Raw genomic sequence first — 26,821 nt, forward strand, 5'->3', positions numbered from 1 at the left:
GAAAGATTTAGCTCTTTCAGCACCTTGGACAGTGACGGGCGTTGACAAGCATGAGCTCTATGATGCCGGCTGCGCGAAAATCACGCAGCCGCGCATCAGACACGCATGACACACGCAGCTGTCAAATGGTTTTTGCGCTCGCAAAACGCTGCGTTGTTTGCGCGCGCAAAAACGCAACGTTCGTGTGAATCTGCCCTTATATAAAAAAAAAAAAAAAGATTCATTTGTGACGAGGAGGAAAAACAAGTGGCGATCCAAGGGTGGCAAGCCTTTGTTTGGTTTTTACGTTTACGATGTGGTATAATTGTCATGCTAACTTTATTCTGCAGGTCCTCTGTACGATTATGGCGATACCAAATTTATATAATTTTTTTTATGTTTTGCTACATTTGCACAGTAAAAGCACTTTTTTTTTTTTAATTCATGCTTTTTAGTCGCTGCATTCAGAGCCATCATTTTTTTTATATTTTTCTTTAAACATAGCCGTATGAATGCTTGGTTTTGCGGGATAAGTTGATGTTTTAATTGGTACCCTTTTGTTGTACATATGACTTTTTGATTGCTTTTTATTCAATTTTTTTTGTGAGGCATGATAATACATTTTGACAGAATTGCTGTTTTTTTGCTTAAGGTTTTCTTATACGACGTTCCTATTGCGGGTTAAATAATGTAAAAATATTATAGGACAGGTTGTTACATATGCAGCGATACCCATTATACACTAGAATTAGAATATCAAAAAGTTGATTTCAGTAATCAGCATCTCCATAAAGCTTGTCAGCAGAGGGAAGCATGAAGTGTTCTAAAATTTCAGCTCCGTTGACTCTGGACTTGATATAAGACAGTGGACCAACACCAGCAGAAGACATGGCTCCCCAAACCATCACTGACTGTGGAAACTTCACACTGGACCGCAAGCAACTTGGATTGATGCCTCTCCACTCTTCCTGCAGACTCTGGGACCGAGATTTCCAAATAAAATGCAAAATATACTTTCATCTGAAAACAGGACTTTGGACCACTGAGCAGCAGGGTTGGTCCACTGTGTTATATCAAGTCCAGAGTCAGCGCAGCGTCTACCAGGACATTTTCCAGCACTTCATGCTTCCCTCTGCTGACAAGCTTAATGGAGATGCTGATTTCTTTTTCCAGCAGGACTTGGCACCTGCCCACACTGCCAATAGTACCAATACCTGGTGTAATAACCACAGTATCACTGCGCTTGATCGGCCAGCAAACTCACCTGACCTAAACCCCATAGAGAATCTATGGGGTATTGTCAAGAGGAAGATGAGACACCAGACCCAACAATGCAGACGAGTTGAAGGCCGCTATCAAAGGAAACTGGGCTTCCATAACACCTCAGCAGTGCCACAGGCTGATCGCCTCCATGCCACGCCGCATTGATAACACCTCAGCAGTGCCACAGGCTGATCACCTCCATGCTACACCACATTGATGCAGTAATTCATGCAAAAGGAGCCCCGACCAAGTATTGAGTGCATATACTGTACATACTTTTCAGTAGGCCAACATTTCGGTTTTAAAAGTCATTTTTTAAATTGGGCTTATATAATATTCTAATTTTCTGAGACACTAAATTTTGGGTTTTCATTAACTGTTACCATAATCATCAAAATTAAAGAAAAACAATGCTGGAAATAGATCACTCTGTGTGTAATGAATCTATAGAATATATGAGTTTCACTTTTTGAATTACTGAAATAAATTACATTTTTGATATTCTAATTAATTGAGAAGGACTAGTATATACACGCTTTATTTTCTTTATACGTTTTGATATAACAAAAAAAATTTAATGGGGGGGGGGGTTTGTGTACTTACTTGTTTTTATATTTGTAAACATTTTAACTTTTTTTTTTTTTAAAGGGAGTCTGTCACCAGAAACGTGCCTATCAAACCAGCAGCACAGTAATATAGCGAAGCCTCACCTCAATCCAATTCTTTTTTTTTTTTTTTTTTTTAATTTTTCAGCTCCGATGCAGCGATAATCACTTTTTTCCTTATATGCAAATGAGCTTCTTGGAGCAACGATTATGTCACACTATGCCCAGGCATGCAGCTGATTAGACCTGTGAAACTTCAGGGATGTACTGCGCATGCGCCGATTTGGAAGCAGAGGCACGGGCACGCTGAGGCGAAAACGAGGCCAGGCATGATCACGGCTTTTATACGGCCTGTCCCCTGTCAATCAAAGAAGGAAGGGAGGGAGGGAGTATCGGACTGTGCAGAGAAGGTAGAGCTGTATTAAGCAACAGTGATGCCCTCGTTGCTCCAAAAATATTATTTGCATTTAAGGAATAAATTGATTATCGCTGCAACAGAGCCACTTAGCTGAAAAACGAAAAAAGTATTGGATTCATGTGAGGCTAAACAGTGCAAGCCGCCCTGACACTGTCCGTAGCGGAGTTGACAGTGTCAGAGCAAAGACATCAGGCCCCCTTGACATTTAGATAGAAATGCCCCATTGACAGATCAGGGGCTTATTTACATATCGGGCGCCAAATATAATGGCACCGATATGTAAATATCGGAGGAAGTTAGAAAAATTATTTCAAGTGAGACAGTGTTTGTGAAGCCCTGCCTGTTACATGCTGCACATGTATGTGCAGGTGAAAGGTTCTCTTTAAACGTTCGTCAACGGTGTTCTCACCGATCCTGTCCGTTAGAGCCAACACCTGCAAGTGATGGCGTACCCGCAAGATCACCACGACGTACTGTTACGTCAGTTTACGGGAACCACTTAATTTCCATGACGCAATAGGGGGCATTGGGCAGGAAGGCGTAAATGACTTTCCAACTCTTTGAATCTCTTAAACATGGCATCAACAGTCTGACACTGTTCCCGCTGATGCTCTATCTTACACTTCTCATATCACCAGACCTGAGAACAAGCAGGTTCCACAAGTAGGAATACTTATTTTCCCATAATGTACTTTCCAGTTCATTCCCCCAGTACCCACTCGCTCATATTTCTCTCCTTTGAGGTCTACACCCTAAGTCACTTCCACCCATGCTCCCTGCAAGTGGCGATTGTCTACCATCCCCCCTGACTCAACTTGCCAGTTCATGGATCATTTTGCTGCCTGGCTTTATTTCCTAGCCTACGAAATATCCACTCTCATTATGGGTGACTAACATCACCAAATCTCATCTGCCTCCCAGTTTCTATGTTTAACCTCCTCCCTAGGCCATTTACAACTTCCTAATTCTCCTACACATAAGGATGGGAATTCAATTGATCTAGTCTTCTTCCAGCTCTGCTGAGTTTCTCGTTTTTGTTTTATTTAAATCTCCTCTCTCGCTCTCTAACCACAACCTTCTCTCTTCTACTATTAAAAGTTATCTTCCTGGTCAGGTTATACCTACCCATCACACAGACCGAAATCGATATACCATGAAAACTGAGCAACTTGTAGACAGTCTACAGTCCTCATTGTTCCCAATCTCTTCCCATTCCTTTCTCAATCTGGCTGCCACACATTGCAATGAAGTGCTCAAAAGTGCCCTGGATGAAGCAGAGCATCCCTACACGGACTGCTATTCCCTCTCACCGCGTACAGTCTCTCTCCGCCCTGCTGTCACTAGTCAGCTAACTAAAATATTTAGCCTTGTTCAAGTATGTCCCTATAACCCCATTACTGAAAAAAACAACTCTTGCGGTGCTAACTACCAACCGGTCTCTAATATTCCCTTTATCTCTAAACTCCTGAAACACTTGATCTACTCTCGCCTAATCATCTTTTTTCTCTCCTTACAATACAGTTTCTGCACAATGCACTCACTGCCCATACTAAAGTTTAAATGATCTCCTGAAACGGCAACTACACTTATTGATTCTTCTGGATCTCTCTGCAGAGTCTGACACTGTAGACAATCAACTCCTACGCAGTATGCTCCACTCCATTGTCCTCAAGGACACTGCGCTCTTGGTTTTTCTCCTACCTCTCTGGCCTCTCGTTCAGTGTATCATTTGCTGTTTCTACTTCTCCTCTTGCTGTTGGGGTTCCTCAAGGTTTAGTCCTACAGTAGGTCCTCTCCTCTTTCTCTATTCACAGCCCCTATTGGACAAACGATCAGCAGATTTTTGCTTCCAGTACCATCTCTACGCTGATGACACCCGATTATATACCTTTTCCTGTGACATCACCCCTGAACTACTACAAGACACCACTAATTGTGTGTCAGCTGTCTATAACATCATGTTATTTTTCTATCTGAAATAGAATCGTTCAAAATAAGAGGTTCTTGTGTTTTTACCATGTACTAACCTACCCAAATCTGATATTTCCATCTCAGTGTGTGGCACTAGCATAACTCCTAGGGAACACGCCCGCTGTCTTGGGGTTATTTTTGACGCAGATCTTTCCTTTACTTCACACATTCACGCTCCTGTCACTTTCACCTCAAAAACATCTCCAGAATCCGCCCTTTTCTTACTGTGGAAATAACCAAATCTCTCATCCCTGCTTTGATTCACTCTCATCTTGACTACTGTACATTATACCAACCATCTAAGACTACGAACCTCCCACTCCCATCTCAAAGACTTTTCTTGTGCTGAAACAGTTATCCGGAATGCGTTATCCAGGACAAACAGATTAATTCCCAACATTCAGTTTTAGGAGTGACATGACAACACATATTTAGACAGGCATATAACATTCCCTAATCTGACTCCTTCCCTTTGCCCCCTGTTACATTTGTCATCAGAACCTGACTCCTTCAGTCAGCAGTGTCCCCCACACTCCTTGCACCCTAATGCACTTTATACAGAGAGGTGCCTTTGTTGTGGCAAGATCCCTAACACTGACTGCTTTGAATGAAATCAAACTGGAAATCAACACAAAATTGAACTGTCAATCAAAATATGTAATCTACCTAATCAACTGTCAGTGTGGTCTACAATATGTGGGTAGAACAATACAACCCCTACATTGTCGTGTTAACAAACGTCGATTAAACTGTAAAAATACATTTTTGTTACACAGTGTTTCAAAACACTGTACACAATAATAATTTTGAATGTTTTGCTATCATACCAATTGAACAAATAGCTGAATCTAGAGCAGATCGGTTTGATTCCTCTGTAAACGAGAGATTTTTTTTAGATATATAAATTAAAAACCCTAATAATGAAGTAATGGAGACAATCATTTGATATGAGAAAATGTATCTAATATATTCTAATCAGAAGGAATACTGCAACTAATAAAAACTATTATTAGATAATATTATTATTTTTACAAAAGGGCAATCTCTAAGAGAGTTCCAAAATTTATACCAAAGATCGATATATTGATTAAATTATTATTTTAGAAAATCGTGCCTCTACAAAATACAATATATATATATCTATATCTATATAAAAACTTTCAGCCGAATATTTGCGGCTTGTATCATCGCTCAAACCACCAAAATAATGACCTATATAGCCAGTACATTTTTATCCTCGTTTCCCTTTCCTTATCTTATTATCCAAGTCCATTTTTTTCTTACTTATTTTTTTTTTTACTGTGGTAATTATTTCAAACAAGACTCGAATAAAAATCCTATTAGAAATACAGCGGTACATCACCATGACAACCAGCGACGCGTTGCAATGAAAGCTAAAATCTGCAGATAGTTTTCTCCAAATTTCAGTCAACTTTATCAGGTTTCTTATTTTACTCTGACACACAACCATGTAGATGTATTTATATAGATTTTTAAATCCATGAATTTTTATGCCACTAAAGATCGTATTTTATTAAATTTTAACCTATTTAACTCTAAAAAATAGTTTTCTAATATAAGAGATATTACAAAATGTGATTTAAACTGTATACTTATTTTTTAAATGTGTTCTTATCTATATCATATATATATTATTTTTTTCTACGTGTTTACCCGTTAATATGACGTGTAACCATGACCCGGTAGTCGTTATTTTAGCCGACTCCTCTCTCGGTTATATATCATGGATCTGGTTTACACTGACTATTTGTACACCACCTGAGGAAGAGACCAGTCCGGTCTTGAAACACTTTGTGGTTGTATCTTGCACGAAATAAAAAACCTTTTTTACTCACCTTGCTTTGTGACTGGGTGGAACAAACAAAACCAATAGCGGCTGTGCCAGAGGAAATATCCACATTTTCCTGTGTATTCTTCCTACTGAAATATCGAGACTCCTCCAGCCCTCGAATCGGATCTCCGGCTGCACCCAGACCAAAAATACTGAAGCCCCAGAGGACTACTGGACCACACGATTTTGGATGTTATGCTCCCAGCATAACTTTTCAAGGTTAGCATATCTTGAACCTACTACATATCAGGGTTGTTACTGTTTCATGCCCTATGTGCGCTTTGTTGCTTTTTTCTTTTCTCGTCTATACAGATACTGGCTGGTGGCTGGCTCAGGTGTTCTACACTATGTTAATAAAAAATGTCTGGACAATTATACAAAACAAGCACTTTTTACATGTTGTGCCACCCCTATTTCCTTATAAATTGTAAGCTCTTGCGAGCAGGGTCCTCACTCCTCTTGTTGGACTTGTTTCTTACTCTTGCTGCAGAGTAGGTCGGCGCTATATAAAAAGATTATTATTGCTATTATTATTAAGCTTCCAGAATATTAGGGTATAAAATATATGCCTATGCAGGGATTGGCACACTGCATCAGAAAGACTGAACTCGGATACTTAATTTCCTGAAATAAGGCTCTATTCACACGACAGGGTCCGAGTGTCGGCCGATAAAAACGGCCGTTTTGGTCCGTTTTTCTCGGCCGTTTTGCATGCTTTCCGTTTCCGTTACAGGCCGTGTTTCCGTTTTTAACAAGCGATTTTGACCCATTTTGCATCAGATTTATTCCCTGTCCGTTTTAACTGATAAACGGATGAATTTAATTTGTACATTTTCTGCCACACACTACCCTCTGTAGATGCTGCCACACAGCCCCCCCCCCATTGTGGGCAGCGCCCCCCCCCCCATTGTGGGCAGTGCCACACAGCCCCCCCCCCCTTGCAGGCAGTGCCACACAGCCCCCCCTTGCTTTATCTGTAAAAATACAGTTGTAGAGGAAAGACTTGACGATATCAGTAATTACCTGGATAGTCTTGTGCTTGCCATGATGAATCACATGGTATTTCTGTAGGAAGAAGAAAAAGACCATCCAAGATATCATCCACTATAGCTTGGAGATTTGGCTCTAAATTTGGACGAAGTTGAGAGAAGAAATCCACTGCCCCCATATCAATCAACCATTGAGCTGCTACAGAATACTGCAAAAAATAAAAAAGCAGAAAATATATTACGGATAAAGATTATATACAAAGAAAATCACCATGATTGGGCCAGAGAAAGTGTTGTTACACAAAACAGGCTGTTGTCCGCTGGGATCATCCTCCCTTACCCCTTGTATATGGACATTTCATGAGCAGAAATAAACAGAATTTTATACAGGATGGGGAGTTGCCGCCTTTTCTTTGTATTGATGGATAGCCAGATACTTACTCTTCAGCCGAGCACCACCGTGACCTGTTATTCAAACATCCCCCTGAAGACATACCCGCTCCTAAGATAAAGCGAAGCCTGTGAGTAGTGCCGACCTATTGACTTTCTTTTACCTATTAAATTTGTTTTGTGTCGCCATGTTCTGAGACCCATATCGTATTTTCCCATCAATGGAGCTCTATAAGGTTTTTTTTTTGGTTTTTTTTGCTGTAGTGTTTATTTATACTATTTACAGGTACATACGACTTTATGAACCCTTTTTATTCCACTTTGTGAGGTTAGGTGACAAAAAAAAACAAAACAGTAAGGCCCCATACACACGAACATGCTTTTGCGGCCACAATTCCCCCGAAAATCCACGGGAGAATTGCGGCCCCATTCATTTCTATGGGGCCATGCACACGACCGTAGTTTTTACGGTCTGTGCATGGCCCGGGAGCCCGCACCGCAGTAAGAACGGACATGTTTTATTATGGCCGTATTCTGTGGTCCGGGCTCATTGAAAATAATGGCCGCGGCCATGTGCATTGCCCGCGATTTGCAGGCGGCTTGCGGCTGACAGTCCGCTGCCGGCCGACCCGAAAATCACCGTGCACATGGCTATGGTCGTGTGCATGAGGCCTAATTCTTTCGCTTTTTATATATTTTTTACTGTGCGGGAAAATAACGCTATATTATAATAGTTCAGACTTTTGCAAACCTGGCAATACCAATTAGGTTTATTTTTTCATTGCTTTCATAACATTCGTGGAAAAATAAGACATGGGAGGGGGATTGTGGACTTTTAATTTATTTTTATTTTTTTAAGGTTTTGTATATTCCTAAAAACCTTATTTCATTTTTTAAACCTACTAGGGGAATTGAACAAGCGATCATTACCTTGACGTACTATTAGGTCATGGTAATTGCATCGTTCGCGCTCCATGACCTAACAGTACATCACGGGAGGATCCTCCATTTCGGCCGTCCTCCCGGTACATACAGGAGCTGTGACAACTGCTGACTCGCACAGCAGTTGCCGCAGCACCTTCAGAAGGGACCGATCGCGGTGTCCCCGCTGATTAACCCCTTAGAAGCCACGTTCGATAGCAATCGCGGCTTCTTAGGGGGTTTAACCACCATCGACATCCTGCTACATGATAGCGGGCAGCGATGGTTGGTATGGCAACCGGAGGCCTTACAATGGCCTCCGGCTATGACACCTACGGAAGCCTAGTGGGTCCTGACAAAGTCAGGAACCACTATGCTTGCTGTAAGCAAGTAGCTGAGAGCTCTAATACGCATGTAGTGCAGTGTATTAGAATTGTGATCAGGGCCTCCTGCCTTCTAGTTCCCTAATGGGACAAAATAAAAATCAAAAGTTAAAAAGTGGTGTAAAAATATTTTTACACAACTGGGCGTGTTTTTACTATTGACCAAGTGGGCGTTTTACAGAGGAGTTTATGACGCTGACCAAACAGCGTCATACACTTCTCTCCATTCATTTCCTCAGCGCATAGGGATCCTGCCAGGACGGGATGTCTATTCACAATCCCGACACTTCTCGAACGTTTGTGTGGGACTTGCAGCACAGCAAGCGTAATCTCGCTGTAAGCTGTCATTTACAGCGTGATCTCGCGAGATCACGCTTGCTGTGCTGTAAGTCCCATAGAAACGTTAGCGAAGTGTCGGGATTGTGAATAGAAATCCCGTCCTGGCTGGAAGTGATGTCTATTCACTGTCAGAACACTTCAGTAAAGTTAATGTGGGTGTATGTGACTGCACATAGTGAACAACGCAGGATCACTATGTGCGGATTACATGAATTGAGAGAAGTGTATGACGCTGATTGGGCAGCGTCATACACTTCTATCCACAACGCCTACTTGGTCAAAAGTAAAAACACGCCCAGTTGGGCATTAAGAAAGTAATTAGCATAAAGCGAAAATCGCTCATAACTTGGTGAAAATAGATTGTTTTTCTAAATAAAAAACACTGCTGTTACCTACATTATAGCGCCGATCTCATTATGTAAGCGATAGGGCACTTATAATGTGGTGACAGAGCCTCTTTAAGGCCAAAAGTAGGCTGCGTCCTTAAGGGGCTAAGCTTTGCCGATTTGGCGACAGCGGGAACGTCCCTCCCCATCTAAAGTTATGATGAAGCTATTGACTAAGCAGTTAAACGGACAGGATGATCTCTGATCACGGACATTAATGCAGTAAGTCAGCTGTAATACACAACAGACACCAACAACGTACTGAGAAGGCTCAGCCTGTGACCCCGATCTATACTTCCCTGTCTGACTTCCGTCGTACATGTTGAGAAGAGGTCAAATGTATATCGGAGGGTCACTTGAATTAATGAACAGGGCCCACTATACTAAGAACCTGAAGAAGTGCTCACATTTTTTCAATATTAATACTTCTGAATTTGGTTTCGGAAAGCAGACCTCAAAGACAGATTATTTTAGGTTGAAGTATACAGCTGCATCCTTCCTTAAAATTCCTTCTGAACTTGTAAGGCAGATTGTAAAATGCAAGCTTTTTTTAGCGCTCTTTTGAGGCGAAATTTAGCAAATGGAAAAAACACCAACAAAAATCGCTATAAATGAACGGCTTCGGTTTTTCCCACCTCCCATTGATTTCCACTTCAAGATACCACTCCAAGACAGGGCATGACGCTTTTTTTTCCGCAATTGGACAGAAAACATCCAGGAAAAAAAAAAGACCTATTTCCCATTGAAATCAATATAGGGAGATTTACGGCTGTTTTTTTTTTGTCTCTGAATTTGCCGTGGTTTCCATTTGAACAGGGCCTCAGGCCAGGATTACACAAATCGATTTGATACAGTTTTTGTGGCAGCTTTTGGCTCAGTTATTTGAGTCAAACACAAAAGAAAGGAGATGCATCAGTCAGATCTGCTCTCTATACAGTTAATACTCATTTAGGATTAGCACAAAGAGTCCTAATCTGTATTAGTGCAATCATACTTCCATTAGATTACTGCTTTCATGAAAAATTAAGTTACACAAGAAAGTTAACTGGTGAAGTCAGAAGGCTGGGGCAAAATATATATAATTTTCTCAATAAGACACTTTGGAAGCTTGGGGTTGGTATTTTTGTATTGGTTGAGTTTATATCTGAAAAGTTTGGCAAAACGAATATACGCTTGTACAAAGGCAATGATTTTCCTCCACCGGACGAGTATATCCACAGGTTGTGTCATCAGAGTGGTTGTCAGGAAAGAGAAATACACAAATAGTGCAGCTCACATGCAATATTCACTTTCCTGAATCACCTGAAAGGGAGTCTTTCACAAGGTTTCCCAACGCTGTATTACATACTTGCCAGCAATCGGTAGTAATCTTTAGCTGCTGCTAGCCCAGCAGACCGGCCGATGACCACTTTCTCCCCGTATTGTTCATTGGGAGAAAGCTAAAAATCAGCAGCTGGTGGACAGGGCTTCCCGCACCTCATGAATATCGAGTACTCACTATGGAGTTTTTCACAGCACTATGGATTCCCATTCACATCACTTTTTTCCCTACGTTTAGCGCGTACGTCAGAAAAGTTCCTAAAGTACATGCTAAACGTGTCCATAGGGCTCCATCAGCCCGACGTAGGCAAAGAGGGCTGGTATATGTGGGTCTACCTTTTTCCTTTTTTTTTTGTTTTAGAGGTATGGAATAGCGTAGTAGACTGGGCTATTCGCTATAACGGGATTCCATAAAAATAAAATAAAAAAAGTTACGTTTTCTCAACATGGGACGAGTGGGTGACAGATGCCACTGTATGACAGGAATCCGATAAACAGATATGTCATGAGCTTTTCATGACGTATCCATTGCACAGATACCATAATAGCCTATGGGTGACGAATGGCTGTGACCGAGGCCTAGCATTGGCATCCGTCTCCCATAGGCGATGAAGGCAGCTGTTTAACGTATGCTGTATGAGTTTATGACATATCCATTTAATATGTCCCCTAATAGTCTAGGAGTGACGGATGCTATTGCTCTGCATCTGTAACAGCCTGCATTTAAAGAGGCTCTGTCACCAGATTAGAAGTGCCCTATCTCCTACATAATCTGATCGGCGATCTAATGTAGATAACAGTGGTTATCTTGAAAAACGATCATTTTTGAGCAAGTTATAAGCAATTTTAGATTTATGCTAATTTGTTTCTTAATAGACAACTGGGCGTGTTTTTACTTTTTACCAACTGGGCCTTGTACAGAGAAGTGTATGATGCTGACCAATCAGCTTCATACACTTCTCATTGTTCCAGCCCAGCTTCTTTCACTGCACAGCGTGAATATGGTGCCAATAAAAACTACAGCTCACCTGCAAAAAATTAGCCCTCACACCGCTCAATCGATAAAAACAAATATAAAAAAAAAAGTTTTGGCTCTCAGAATGTGGTGAAGACTAAATTATTTTTTAACAAATAATTTTTTTCATATTTTCTGTTGTCTAAAACCTGGGTGCGTCTTATGGTCAGGTACGTCTTATAGTTAGAAAAATAGGGTACATATGGTATCGCCGTAGTCGTATCGACCCGCAGAATAAAGTAAAATTGTCATTCATAGCGCATGGCGAACGCCGTAAAAAAAATCTATAATAAAAAACATCACAATTGCTGGTTTTTGGTCACCTTGCTTGACAAAAAATGAAATAAAAAGTAATCAAAAAATAAAACAAAATCGCATGTACACCAAGATGGTACCAATAAAATCTACAGATTGTCCTGCAACAAATAAGCCCTCACACAGCTCCAGTGGAGAAAAGATAAAGACTCTCAGAATATGGCGATACAAAATGTGCAGTGTCCAAAAGTGGATAACATCTGGTATCATTTATCGGTGCGACGCTGGCCACATATCTATGAAATATTATTTATTTACCCCATTATTATGCCCTGATGTACCCCGCACAGATTATATATGCCCCCACATCATAAACTGAAATACCAGCAAAACCCCAAACAAAACTACGACTAAGCAAAATCTGGGCTCCAAAAGCCAAATGTCTCTCCTTCCCTTCTGAGCGCTGCAGCGTGCCCAAACAGCAGTTTACATCCACAGATCTGGCATCGCAATACCCGGGAGAACCCGCTTAACAGTTTGAATTTTTTTGTCTTCAGTGGTACGATCTGAGCACAACATATTGTGCACTAAAATGTCACATACCTGTGGAAATGTGCAATTTTCACTTTGCACCATTCACTGAGCATTAATTTCTAATAAAAAAAACAAAATGCTCACTACACCCCTTAATAAAATGCCTTCAGGGGTGCAGTTTCCAAAATGAGGGTCACTACTTGGGGGGTTTGTTTTACTATTTGACCGCAGAGCCCTGCCATTGTGGGCTAATGCTGCGAAAATCACCAAAATAGACTTCACATGCGCTTTTCACTCCTAAGCCCGGTCATATGTCCAGGCAAATGATAAATGCCTTGAGGGGTGTAGTTTACAAATTGGGGTCACTTCTCAGGGAGCTCTGCAAATGCGACATGGCGCCCGTACACCAGTCCAGCAAAATCTGCGCTCTAAAGGCCAAATGGTTCTCCTTCCATATTGAGCTCTGCCATGTGCCCAAACAGCAGTTTAGGGCCACACATGGGGTATTGCCGTACTCGGGAGAAATTGAATAACAAATTTTTTCTCCTATTACTCCTTGTAGAAAAAAAATTGGGTGCAAAACTACATATTTTTCGGAAAAACATTTTTTTTTTTCATTTGCACTGCCTTATTCTAATACAATCTATGAAACACCTGAGGGATCAAAATGCTCACTACACCCCTAGATTATTACCCTGAGGGGTATAGTTTCCAAAATGGAGCCACTTCCTAGGGGTTTCTATTGTACTGGTACCTCAGGGGCTCTGCAAATGCAATGTGGCGCCCAAAAAACAATCAACCAAAATCTACATGCCAAGTAGCACTCCTGCCATTCTGAGACCCACCGTGTGTCCAAGCAGCAGTTTATTACCACATATGGGGTATTGCAGTACTCGGGAGAAATTGCTTTACAATTGTTGGGGCGCTTTTTCTCCTTTATTCCTTGTGAAAATAAATTCAGCAAAAAAACAGTAGGGTCAAAATGGTCACTATACTGCTAGATAAATTCCACGAGGGGTGTAGTTTCCCAAATGGGGTCACTTTTGCGGAGTTTGCACTATTTTAGCCCCTCAGTGGCTTTGCAAATGTGACATGGCGCCGCAAACCATTCCAGCAAAACTTGAGCTCCAAAAGTCAAATGGCGCTCAGTCCTTTCTAAGCCCAGCCGTCTGTCCATACAGCCGTTTATGACCACATGTGGGGTATTGTTTTTCTCGGGAGAAATTGATTTACAGATTTTACGGTGCTTTTTCTCCTTCAGTCCTTGTGGAAATGAGAAAAAATTAGCTAAACCTACATTTTCTTTGAAAAAAAATGTAGATTTTTATTTTCAGGGCCTACTTCCAATAATTTATGCAAAAAACCTGTGGGGTCAAAATGCTCAATATACCCCTAGATCATTTCCTCAATGGGTGTAGTTTCCAAAATGGGGTCACTTGTGGGGGGTTTCCACTGTTTTGTCCCCTCAGGGGCTTTGTAAATGCGACATGGCCTCCGCAAACCATTCCTGCTAAATGTGAACTCCAAAAGCCAAATAGCGCACTTTCCCTTCTAAGCCTTGCCGTGTGTCCAAACAGCAGTTTATTACCACATATGGGGTATTGCTGTGCTCAGAAGAGTTTGCTTTACAAACGTTGGGGTGCTTTTCCCTCTCTCATCTATTGTAAAAATGAAAAAATCTGAGCTAAAACTAAATTTTATTAGAAAAAATTCATATTTTCAATTTCACGGCATAATTCTCAAATTCTGCAAAAACCGTGTGGGGTCAAAATGCTAACTATACCCATAGAAAAAATCCTTGAGGGGTGTAGGTTCAAAAATGTGTCACTTTTGGGGTGTTTCCGCTGTTTTGGTCCCTCCAGGGCATTGTAAACACGACATTGCACTGAAAACTATTCCCGCAAAATCTGCTCCAAAATCGAAATGGTGCTCCTTCCCTTGCGAGCCCTGCCGTGGGTCCAAATAGCAGTTTAATACCACATATGTTGCATTGCCGTAATCGGGAGAAGATGCTTTACAAATGATGGTGTGCTTTTTCTCATTTATTCCTTATGAAAAGTTTTTTTCGAAAAAGGTAGATTTTCATTTTTACAGACTAATTCCAATAAGTTTAGTAAAGAAACTATGGGGTCAAAATGCTAACTATACCCCTAGAAACATTTCTTGAGGGGTGTAATTTCCAAAATGGGGTCACTTTTGGAGGGTTTCCACTGTTTTGGCACCACAAGACCTCTTCAAACCTGACATGGTGCCTAAATTATATTCTAAAAAAGGCGGCCCCAAAATCCACTATGTGCTCCTTTGCTTCTGAGGCCTGTGTTTCAGTCCAGTAGCACACTAGGGCCACATGTGGGATATTTCTAAAAACTGCAGAATCTGGGAAATAAATATTAAGTTTAATAAAAATTTATTACCAATGAATTTTGACAAAAAAAATGAAAATTGAAAATTTCCCCTCTACTTTGAATTAATTCCTGTGGAAACGCCTAAAGAGTTAAAACACTTTCTGAATGCGGTTTTGAATGCTTTGAGGGGTCTAGTTTTTAAAATGGGGTGATTTATGGGGACTTTCTAACATATAAGGGCCCTCAACGCCACTTCAGAACTGAACCGGTCTCTGAAAAAAAATGGCCTTTTGACATTTTCTTGAAAATGTGAGAAATTGCTGCTGAAGTTCTAAGCCTTGTAATGGCCTAAAAAAAAAAAAATATTTTTAAAAAAACGATGCAAACAAAGTAGACATATGGGAAATGTTAACTAGTAACGATTTTGTGTGGTATTACTATCTGTCTTACAAGCAGATACATTTAAATTTAGAAAAATGCAAATTTTTGCAAATTTTCTCTGAATTTTGAGGATTTTCACAAATAAACACTGAATATAAAATCGACCAAATGTTACCACTAACAAAGCACATTGTGTCACGATAAAATCTCAGAATTGCTTGGATACATAAAAGCATTCCAGTTATTACCACATAAAGGGACACGTCAGTTTTGAAAAAATTGTCTGTGTCCTTAACCCTTTCCCGCCCAATCACGTACAGTAACGTGATGAAAACTGGTGTCTTAACGCGTTTTCACGTTACTGTACGTGATGGAGATGAAGCTAGCTCAGGAGCTGAGCCCGCACCATCACCGCCGGGTGACAGCTGTATGTTACAGCTGGCACCCTGAGGTATCGGCCAGGACCGGAGCTAGCATCCGATTCGGCCGATTAACCCCTCAGATGCTGCGTTCAATAGAGATCGCAGCATGTGAGGAGTTTTTAGCCACCAGCACACCAGCAACGTGATCGCTGGGTTGCCGGTGGCTGCAAAGGCGATCGGAGGCCTAATACTTACCTCCCGGTCTGCCAGCAACGGAAGCCTCCTATGCCCCGCCCGGCGGATGGGCCTAAAAGGCTTCCGGTACCATCAGCAAGATGGCGCCGGCTCAGGTTCCGGCTCAGAAGCTCAGCCGGCGTCATCAGCAGTGTGTGTCCGCTGTATGTTACAGCGGACACCCCGATCTATCGGCAGGAACCGGAGCTAGCTCCGATTCCTGGCATTAACCCCTTCAATGCAGCAATCCACTGCGATCTCTGCATCCTAGAGTTTTGTAGGAAATCGGCAGCCTGCCATGCGATGGCAAGGCTGGCGACTGCTACTATGGCAACAGGAGCCCTAACAATGGCCTCCTGTCTGCCATTACGGAAGCTGATTAGGCCCCGCCCAGAGGCAGAGCCTGATCGGCTTGCTGTCAGTGAACAACTGACAGTTCCAATACATTGCACTACATAGGTAGTGCAATGTATTAGAACATCAAACAAACAGTTGGACCTTCAAGTCCCCTAGTGGGACTAAAGAAAAGTGTAAAAAAAAGTAAAAATAAAAGTTGTAAAACATACAAATAAAAGTTTCAAGTAATAAAATAAAAACACAATCTCTCCCTTTTTCCCTTATCAAGTCATTTATTATTGAAAAAAAACTAATAAACCATACATATTTGGTATCGCTGCGACCGTAACGACCTAAACTATAAAAATATTATGTTATTTATCCAGCGCAGTGAATGGCGTAAAAAAAACAAAAACTAAACAACACTGCCATAATTGCGGTTTTTTGGTCACTTTGTCTTCCAAAAATTGAACTAAAAAGTGATCAAAAAGTCGCATGTATCTAAAAATTGTGCCTATAAAATCTATAACTCGTCTCGCAAAAAACAAGCCCTCATACAACTCCATCAACGAAAAAATTAAAAAAAAAAGTTATGGCTCTCACAACATGGCGACAGAAAGTTCTATAAATTAGGTATCACCGTAATCGTACTGGCCCGCAGAATAAAGGTAACATGTAGTTTATAACGCATGGTGAACGCTGTATAAAAAAAAAAACTAAAAAAACTATGCCAGAATTGCTGTTTTTTTTGTCACCTTGCCTCCCAAAAAGGCGATAACAAGTGATCAAAAAGTCGCATGTACCCCAGTATGATAAAAGCTACAACTCGTCCCGCAAAAAAACAGCCCTCATACCACTACGTCGATGAACAAATAAAATAAGTTTAGGCTCCAATAAGTAAGGAAAGAAAAATATCCAGTTGTGCAGCTCAAGGGGAACAAATCTTCTGTTTCAAGAGGCGATTTATCAAGGCACTAAAATTGGGGAACCAGGAATGGGAGGGCCAAAACATATCTGCTGGAAGCGAGGGCGCCCGTATTATACCAGGACAATACTTTCCTGGCAAAATTCCCCAAACTGCAAAGGTGCGGAGTGTGGACCAAAACAGGGATAAGGAAAGACATTTATCAGTGAGACACCGGCCTGTGAAGAAAGGCTCGATCACAGCGTAACACACATCTATGGATTATTTTATTATTTTTTTTACATTATTATTATACCACCTGACTATGCCCCTGATGTACTCTGCCCAGCTCACATATGCCCCACATTATAAACGGAAACACAAGTAAGACTCCAAACAAAACTATTACCAAGCAAATTTCACGCTTCAAAAGCCATATGACGCTCCCACTAATCTGAGCCCTACAGTGTGCCCAAACAGTTGTTTACTTCTACATATATGGCATCGCCATACCCGCGAGAACCCTTTTAACAATTTTTGGGTGTGTGTCCGCAGTGGCACAACATATTTGCCACTGAATTGGCATATCTAGGGGAAAATTTTAATTTGCACCTTCCGCAGCGCAATCATTTATGGAAAAGACACGTGGGGTGAAAATGCACTACACCCCTTAATAAATGCCTTGAGGGGTGCAGTTTCCAAAATGGGGTCACTTGTCAGGGGTTTCATTTATTATTTCACATCAAAGCCTCTGCAATTGTGAACCAATTCTTTGTAAATCGCCAAATTAGGCCTCAATTTTACATGGTACACTGTCACTCCTGAGCCTGGTCGAATGTCCAGGCAAAAGATTAGGGCAACATGTAGGGTGTTTCTAAAACCGGGAAACACCGCATAATAATTAGAGAGCAGTCTAGTTATGGTGGCACAAGCTGGGCACCACATATTGGCATATCTATGGAAAAAAATCCCATTTTCACTCTCCTACATCGTGTACACATGAATTTCTGCGAAACACCTGTGGGGTTAACATGCTCACTACACCCCTAGGTGAATACCTTGAGGGTGTTGTTTCCAAAATGGGGTCACTTCTGGGGGGGGGGGGGGGAATCAACTGTTTTGGTCCCACAGGGACTTTGCAAATGCGACATAGCGACCAGAAACCAAATGCAGCAAAATCTTTACTCCAAAAGCAAATGGTGCCCCTTCCCTTCTGAGCTCTGCAGTGTGCCCAAACAGCAGTTTATCACCAGGTGTGGGGTATTGCCGTACTCCAGAGAAGTTGCTTTACAAATGTTGGGGTTCTTTTTTTCCTTTATTTGTTGAGAAAATGAAAAATTTGGAGCTAAAGCTACGTCTTATTGAAGAAAAAGGATTTTTTTTATTTTCACTGCCCAATTCTAATAAAATCTATGAAACACCTGTTGGGTCAAAATTCTCACTACACCCCTAGATGGATTCTTCAAGGGGTGTAGTTTTCTCAATGGAGTCACTTTTTTGGCGTTTTCACTGGTTCACTTGCTTTGGAAATGCGACATGGGCAAACCATTCCTGCTGAATTTGAGCTCCAAATGCCAAATGGCGCTTTCCCTTCTAAGCTCCGCCGTGTGTCCAAACAGCCGTTTATTACTACATGTGGGGTATTGTTTTACTCGGGAGAAATTGCTTTACAAATGTTGTGGTGCTTTTTCTCCTTTAGTCCTTGTGGAAATTAGAAAAAAAATTAGCAAAAACTACATTTTCTTTGAAAGAATGTAGATTTTCATTTTCACGGCCCATTATCAATCATTTCTGCAGAAAACCTGTGTGGTCAAAATGCTCACTACAGCCCTTGAGGAAATTATCTAGGGGTATAGTTTCCCAAATGGGGTCACTTTTGGTGGATTTCCACTGTTTTTGCACCGCAAGAGCCCTTCAAACCCGACATGGTGCCTAAAAAATGTTCTAATAAAAAGGAGGCCCAAAATCCACTGTGATCCTTTGCTTCTGAGGCCAGTGCTTTACCACACTAGGGCCACATGTGGGATATTTCTAAAAACTGCAGAATCTGGGCAATAAATATTGAGTTGCATTTCTCTGGTAAAACCTTGTGTTACAAAAAAAAAAAATAGATAAAAAATTAATTTCTGCAAAAAAAAATGAAATGTGAAAAATTTCACCTCTACGTTGCTTTAATTCCTGTGAAATGTTTAAAGGGTTAAGAAACTTTCTAAAAGTTGTTTTGAATACTTTGAGGGGTGAAGATTTTAAAATGGAGTGACTTTTTGGGGGTTTCTTATATATAAGGCCCTAAAAGCCGCTTCACAACTGAACTGGCCCCTGTAAAAATAGCCTTTTGAAATTTTCTTGAAAATGTGAGAAATTACTGCTAAAGTTCTAAGCCTGGTAACGTCCTAGAAAAATAAAAGGACATTCAAAAAAATATGCCAATCTAATGTAGACATATAGGGGATGTTAATTAGCAACAAATTTGTGTGGTATAACTGCCTGTCTTACAAGCAGATACATTTAAATTGAGAAAAATGCTTTCACAAAATTTTTGTGTTTTTCACTAATAAATATTGAATTTATCGACCAAATTTTTCCACTATCATAAAATACACTATGTCACAAGAAAATCTCAGAATCGCTTTGATAGGTAAAAGCATTCCCAAGTCATTACCACATAAAGTGAAACATGTCAGATTTGAAAAAATGGGTCTGGTCCTGAAGGCCAAAATGAGCTTGGTCCTCAAGGGCTTAAGGGGTTAACAAACATCGGGAGCTTTTGCTGGTGTATACGGTAAACATAGGGAAAACCCGTCATGTGAACAGGGCCTAATAAAGTCTAATTATAGAAAACGAAAGACAATTAATTATCAGTCATCAAATACTACACATATACAGAAGCATTAACAATGTGCTGACATAATGCATACATATGTTGTTAAATACGCACCTTTACCAAGTTATTTAGAAGTTGTAGAACTTCTTCCTTCATTGGAACTTTAGGGAAGTTGAACCAGTCTAGAAGACATACAAACAATGACTTTTCTTGCACTAGATCCGCAGGAATAAGAAGGTTATGGTCCAGTTTACAAATTATGTTTTTTAGTGCTCGCTCTCTAATTTCGGCAAGGTGGTGGCCTAAAAGAGAAAAAAAAAATCTGTAACTCAAAGAAAGGATCTCCATAAATTAGAGGGACATCACCTAAAAAAAGTTACCATATTGGTTGTCATCACTGAATTTTCTGCTCTGTAAATTGTGACTGTTATTGACTGAACAGATTTGTGAGATATTTTACCCTCAGGAGCAAATTCAAAGGTGACAACCAAATTGTCTGCACTTCCTGTTGTCACTTTTCGAAAAATTGTCTGCTGCAACACAACAGAAAAATTCTAATATCTGCATGTAATGTGAAATAAACAAAATTAGCAAACAGAATACTGCTCTGACTTCTGATTTACTAATCCATGGCCCATTACACATTTTAGGTGTAAACCCTCCAAGACGCGCAAACTAATAGAATTGCATTGAAAATTTGGTCTTTCAGCTGGGCTATATGTACGTGCAGCTTTTGTTTATATATACCCATAGGTCCATACAACCTCTACGAACGCGCTACTTAAAGAGGTTTTCCCACTAAACTGTCATTTTTAGTTGTTTTCCATATAAAACTACTGTTTTTAACTTTGGTCTTGTAGGAGCACTGCAAATCTGTTCTCTTTGCGAGGCATTTAGTGTGAAGTCACATGACCGCATTCATCCACGGGAGACTACATCTCCCAGACTGCCTTTGGGCAGTGTGCGCTGTCACGAGTCCTGCTTCTAATTAGCATATAGAGAAGTATCTTCAGCGAGCCGCACATACGAGCCAGAGCAAAACGGTATTAAATATTTAAGAAACGTTATCTGCACATACGTTTGCCACCTACTGTATGATGCTAGCAGATCTTCTTGACCCTACGCTGCATGATTCCTCTAAAGCCTGTGTAACGAAGATCTTCTATTTGCAGGTAGAGGGAGTGCTCCGTGTACAGGGCGCGTGAGCGAGTTATTTTTTACTTGCTTTGCAAAAAAAACAAAAGTTCCTTAAAATAAAAGTTCCTCAAGCACCGTTGTTGCAAATACAGCAATGCCCAGCGCCTCCACACGTCTCTCCTCCACTATCCTTCAAAGGCAATTAAGCACTCGGCGGGCAGAAGAACAACCTTCCTCTCCATTAGCTGTATAATGTGTGCCAATAAAAAATACAACCTGCAAAAAAAATACATCAAATCCTCCATTGTGTTTCTGCGTTTTAAGTTCACACCGTTCACTGACCATGCGGCACAAATAGCATGCTATGTTTTGCTATATAGTCTAATGTTATCTCTAAGTTTTGTCAAAGTGTTTGATCGTCGTTAAGTTTTATGATCATCCAGACCTGCTAGTTTGTTTGTTTATCTCTGCAGAGCTTTTCACCTCATGTGTCTAGTTGATTTGATGAATAGCTGAACGAGCTTAATTAGGCCTAGATCTGAGCATCTACTCCCCTATAAATTTAGATGTAGCATATGGGGAAGGCACTCGTGCAGGGGGGCACAAAGGCAGAAGTCATCTCTGTCTAAGTGTCATGGCAGCTATACATGGCAGCTATACATGGCAGCTATACATGGCAGCTATACATGGCAGCTATACATGGCAGCTATACATGGCAGCTATACATGGCAGCTATACATGGCAGCTATACATGGCAGTTATACATGGCAGTTATACATGGCAGTTATACATGGCAGTTATACATGGCAGTTATACATGGCAGTTATACATGGCAGTTATACATGGCAGTTATACATGGCAGTTATACATGGCAGTTATACATGGCAGTTGGACAGGGTCAGTGACAGGTAAGCTGCATTACCAAACCAAACAAACTAGCCCACGCTCTAAATATTAGAATACTAACTATCTGTAAACAAACATGTTTGCTACTGCTCTCATCATTATAGCTGCTCTTGGATTACAATCCTATCGCCCATTTAAGCCTTGCCAAAAAAACAGTCCACATCAGTTCCTCTCTCCTTGCCTCGCCCATGTACAGCTCCCATTCATTATTCACTTTCCTCAGTCAACTTAACCCATCTCATCCCACTGCCCAACATAAAAAACACTCACATAAATCACAGAACCATCTGCTGTCTCTCTCCATTCTCCTGCTATTAGCTGCAGGGGACATCTCTCCCAACCCTGGGCCTCCCTTTTCTTCTGCCAAGCTCAACCACTTACCTGCCACACATAGAAACCCTGCAAATCTTCTTACCATTCCCTGTATGTCTTCTCCTGTCTCTTTTAACTGTGCTCTCTGGAACTCTCGGTCCGTGTGCAACAAGCTCACCTTTATTCATGACTTATTCCTTTCTAACTCTCTCAACCTCCTGGCTCTTACAGAAACATGGCTACACCTGTCTGACACTGCACTTTCCAGGTCATTCCCCCGGTCCCCTCACTCACATTTCCCTCTTTTGAAGTCCACACCCTCAGACTCTTTCACCCTTTTTCCCTCCGAGTGGCAGTTGTCTACCGCCCCCCGGGCTCACCCCGCCAATTCCTGGATCATTTTGCTGCCTGGCTTCCACAATTTCTATCCTCTGAAACACCCATTCTCATCATGGGTGACTTCAACATCCCCATTGATAACACAATCTCCCTAGCTGCCTCCCAGTTTTTATCTTTAACCTCCTCCCTAGGTCTGTCACAACTTACTAACTCTCCTACACATGAAGACGGGCATTTACTTGACCTGGTCTTCTTCCGGCTCTGCTCAGTTTCTGACTTTATTAACTCTCCTCTCCCGCTCTCTGACCACAATCTTCTCTCCTTTACTATCAAATATTCTCTGCCTCCTCAGGTCCTCCCTACGTATCAGACATACAGAAATCTACATGCCATTGACACTGTGAAATTCATAGACAGTCTACAGTCCTCATTGTCCCCTATCTCTTCCATCTCCTGTCCCAATCTGGCTGCCAAACTTTACAATAACACTCTCAAAAATGCATTGGATGAAGCAGCCCCCCCCCTACACTCCGTACCACCCGACAAAGACGACGACAACCCTGGCACACGCCTCAATCCCGCTTTCTTCAGCGGTGCTTGAGATGTGCCGAACGACTGTGGAGAAAATCGCATTTGGATGCAGATTTCCTCCATTACAAATTTATGCTCAAAACTTACAACTCTGCCCTTCACCGCGCCAAACAAGTCTACTTCACTTCTCTCATCTCCAATAATCCAAAACGCCTCTTTGATACTTTTCACTCCCTCCTTAGTCCTAGAGTGCAGACGCCAATCACAGATCTCAGTGCTGAAGACCTGGCCAATTATTTTAAAGTTAAAATTGACAACATCCGGCATGATATTCTCTCCCAGTCCCCTAGTAACATCGATCCCCTTCCCTCCCGCACTCCCTCTTCTTCACTCTCAGCATTTGACCCAATAACTGAAGAAGAAGTCTCTAGGCTCCTCTCTTCTTCTCGTCCTACTACCTGCCCTAGTGATCCTGTCCCCTCACACCTCCTCCAGTCCCTCGCCCCAGCTGTCACTAGTCACCTGACTAAAATATTTAACCTCTCTCTTTCCTCTGGTATCTTTCCCTCCGCTTTTAAACATGCCATTATAAACCCATTATTGAAAAAACCAACTCTTGACCCATCCAGCGCTGCCAACTACCGACCAGCCTCTAATCTGCCCTTGATCTCCAAACTCTTGGAACGCTTGGTCTACTCTCGCCTTATCCGCTATCTCTCTGCTAACTCCATTCTTGACACCTTACAATCTGGTTTCCGCACTCTACACTCCACAGAAACTGCCCTTACTAAAGTCTCAAATGATCTCTTGGCGGCTAAATCGGACGGTAAATCCTCTCTCCTGATTCTTTTGGATCTCTCTGCAGCCTTTGACACTGTAGACCACAAACTCCTACTTAACATGCTCCACTCTATTGGCCTCCAGGACGCGGCACTCTCTTGGTTTTCCTCCTATCTCTCTGACCGCTTGTTCAGTGTGTCATTTGCTGGTTCCACTTCTTCTGCTCTTCCCCTTGATATCGGGGTTCCTCAGGGATCAGTCCTAGGTCCGCTGCTCTTTTCTCTCTACACAGCTACTATTGGACAAACCATCAGCAGATTTGGCTTCCAGTACCATCTCTACGCTGATGACACCCAATTATATACCTCTTCCCGTGACATCACCCCTGCTCTAATACAGAACACCAGTGATTGTCCGCTGTCTCTAACATCATGTCCTCTCTCTATCTGAAACTGAATCTTTCTAAAACTGAGCTCCTTGTGTTCCCACCATCTACTAACCTCCCTAAACCTGATGTCTCCCTCTCTGTGTGTGGCACTATCATCATTCCTAAGCAGCACGCCCGCTGTCTCGGGGTTATTTTTGACTCAGATCTTTCCTTTACTCCTCACATACAATCACTTTCACGCTCCTGTCATTTTCACCTCAAAAACATCTCCAGAATCCGCTCTTTTCTTACGGAGGAAACTGCTAAAACTCTCATTGTTGCTCTGATTCACTCTTGTCTTGACTACTGTAACTCATTACTAGTCGGTCTTCCCCTCACTAAACTCTCCCCTCTCCAATCTATCCTCAATGCAGCAGCCAGGCTCATCTTTATGACCAACCGCTACACCAACGCCTCTAATCTGTGCCAGTCACTGCACTGGTTGCTCATCCCCTTCCGAATAAAATTCAAACTTATTACTCTCACCCACAAAGTGCTGCACCTCCTTAAATCTCCTCCCTCATCTCTGTCTACCACCCTACTCGGGCTCTACGTTCTGCCAACGACCTTAGATTAAAATCCTCCATAATCCGAACCTCCCACTACCGTCTCCAGGATTTCTCTCGTGCTGCACCCGTCCTCTGGAATGTGCTACCCCAGACAATCAGATTAATTCCCAATATCCACAGTCTTAAAACGTGCCCTGAAAACACATCTATTTAGACAGGCCTATAACATTCCCTAATCTGACTCCTTTCCATGGCCCTCCTTTTAGATTAGTCATCAGAATAAGATTCCCTCACACTCCTTCTCTTCATGTCCGTCATACACGGATACTGGCTGGTGACCGGCTCATGCAGCTTTATGTTACCACCGCATGTGTATAAAAATGGCCGGACCATTGTACAGAACAAACACTGTTACACTTTGTGTCTCCTTTACTTCCTCATAAATTGTAAGCTCTTGCGAGCAGGGTCCTCACTCCCCAGGTTTGAATTGTAAATTCGCTTTGTCACTATATAATGTCTGATATTGTTTGTTTCATGTCCCCTCTAAATTGTAAAGTGCTGCGTAATATGTTGGCGCTATATAAAGATTATTATTATTATTATTATTCTATGGGTCGGTATGATTACAGCGATACCAAATATGGATATGTTTTACTACTTTTGCACAATAATAGCACACTTCATGTCGCTGCATTACAGAAGCCATAACTTTTTGTCGATGTAGCTTTATATGGGCTGGTTTTTCTTCGAACAATTTTGGGGTGCATTTAAATTATTGATTATATTTTACTCATTATTTCCAGGGGAGAGAGAATTTTTTTTTAATTTCCGCCACTTTTTTCTGATTTTTTTTATGTTTTCAACGTTTGCTTTAACCCCTTCCCTCTTTGGCCATTTTGACCTTCCTGACAGAGCCTCATTTTTCAAATCTGACATGTTTCAATTTATGTGGTAATAACTTAGGAATGCTTTTACCTATCCAAGCGATTCTGAGATTGTTTTCTCATGACACATTGGAATTTATGTTACTGGCAAAATTTGCCCGATACATTAAGGATTTAGTTGTGAAAAACACCAAAATTTAGTGAAAAATTGCAAAAATTAGCATTTTTCACAGTTATACCACACAAAAATTTTGCCAATTAACATCCCCCATATGTCTACTTTAGTTTGGCATCGTTTTTTGAACATCCTTTTATTTTTCTAGGACATTACAAGGCTTAGAACTTTAGCAGCAATTTCTCACATTTTCAAGAAAATTTCAAAAGGCTATTTTTACAGGGGCCAGTTCAGTTCCGAAGTGGCTTTGAGGTCCTTAGATATTAGAAACCCCCAATAAGTTACCCCATTTTAAAAACTGCACCCCTCAAAGTATTCAAAACAGCATTTAGAAAGTTTCTTAACCCTTTAGACATTGCGCAGGAATTAAGGCAAAGTAGAGGTGAAATTTACAAAGTTCATTATTTTTTTCCAGAAATTCATTTTGAATCAATTTTATTTGAACCACAGAAGGTTTTAACAGAGAAATGCAACTCAATATTTTATTGCCCAGATTCTGCAGTTTTAGGAAATATCCCAAATGTGGTCCTAGTGTGGTAATGGACTGAAACACAGGCCTCAGCAGCAAAGGAGCACCTAGAGGATTTTGGGCCTCCTTTTTATTAGAATATATTTTAGGCACCATGTCAGGTTTGAAGGGCTCTTGCGGCGCCAAAACAGTGGAAATCCCCCAAAAGTGACCACATTTGGGAAACTACACCCCTCGCGGAATTTATTTAGGGGTGTAACAAGCATTTTGACCCGCCAGTTTTTTTGAAAAAAAATTTGTAACTAGGCCATGAAAATGAAAATCTACATGTTTTCAAATAAAATGT

The 26,821-nt window shown here is 41.2% G+C and overlaps 1 protein-coding gene across 1 annotated transcript in view; it reads right to left on the minus strand.

The window, feature by feature from the left end:
• RTTN (rotatin) overlaps positions 1-26,821 on the minus strand; it is a 246,053-nt gene that overhangs the window by 207,225 nt on the left and 12,007 nt on the right. Inside the window, exons 3-4 of the mRNA XM_075826473.1 lie at positions 20,121-20,308; positions 7,112-7,286 (exon numbers count right to left, since the gene is read on the minus strand). Coding sequence (XP_075682588.1) covers positions 7,112-7,286; positions 20,121-20,308 — 363 coding nt within the window. The remainder of the gene's footprint in view (positions 1-7,111; positions 7,287-20,120; positions 20,309-26,821) is intronic.

Source organism: Rhinoderma darwinii, chromosome 5 (assembly GCF_050947455.1).
Source record: "Rhinoderma darwinii isolate aRhiDar2 chromosome 5, aRhiDar2.hap1, whole genome shotgun sequence".
NCBI lineage: Eukaryota > Metazoa > Chordata > Amphibia > Anura > Rhinodermatidae > Rhinoderma > Rhinoderma darwinii.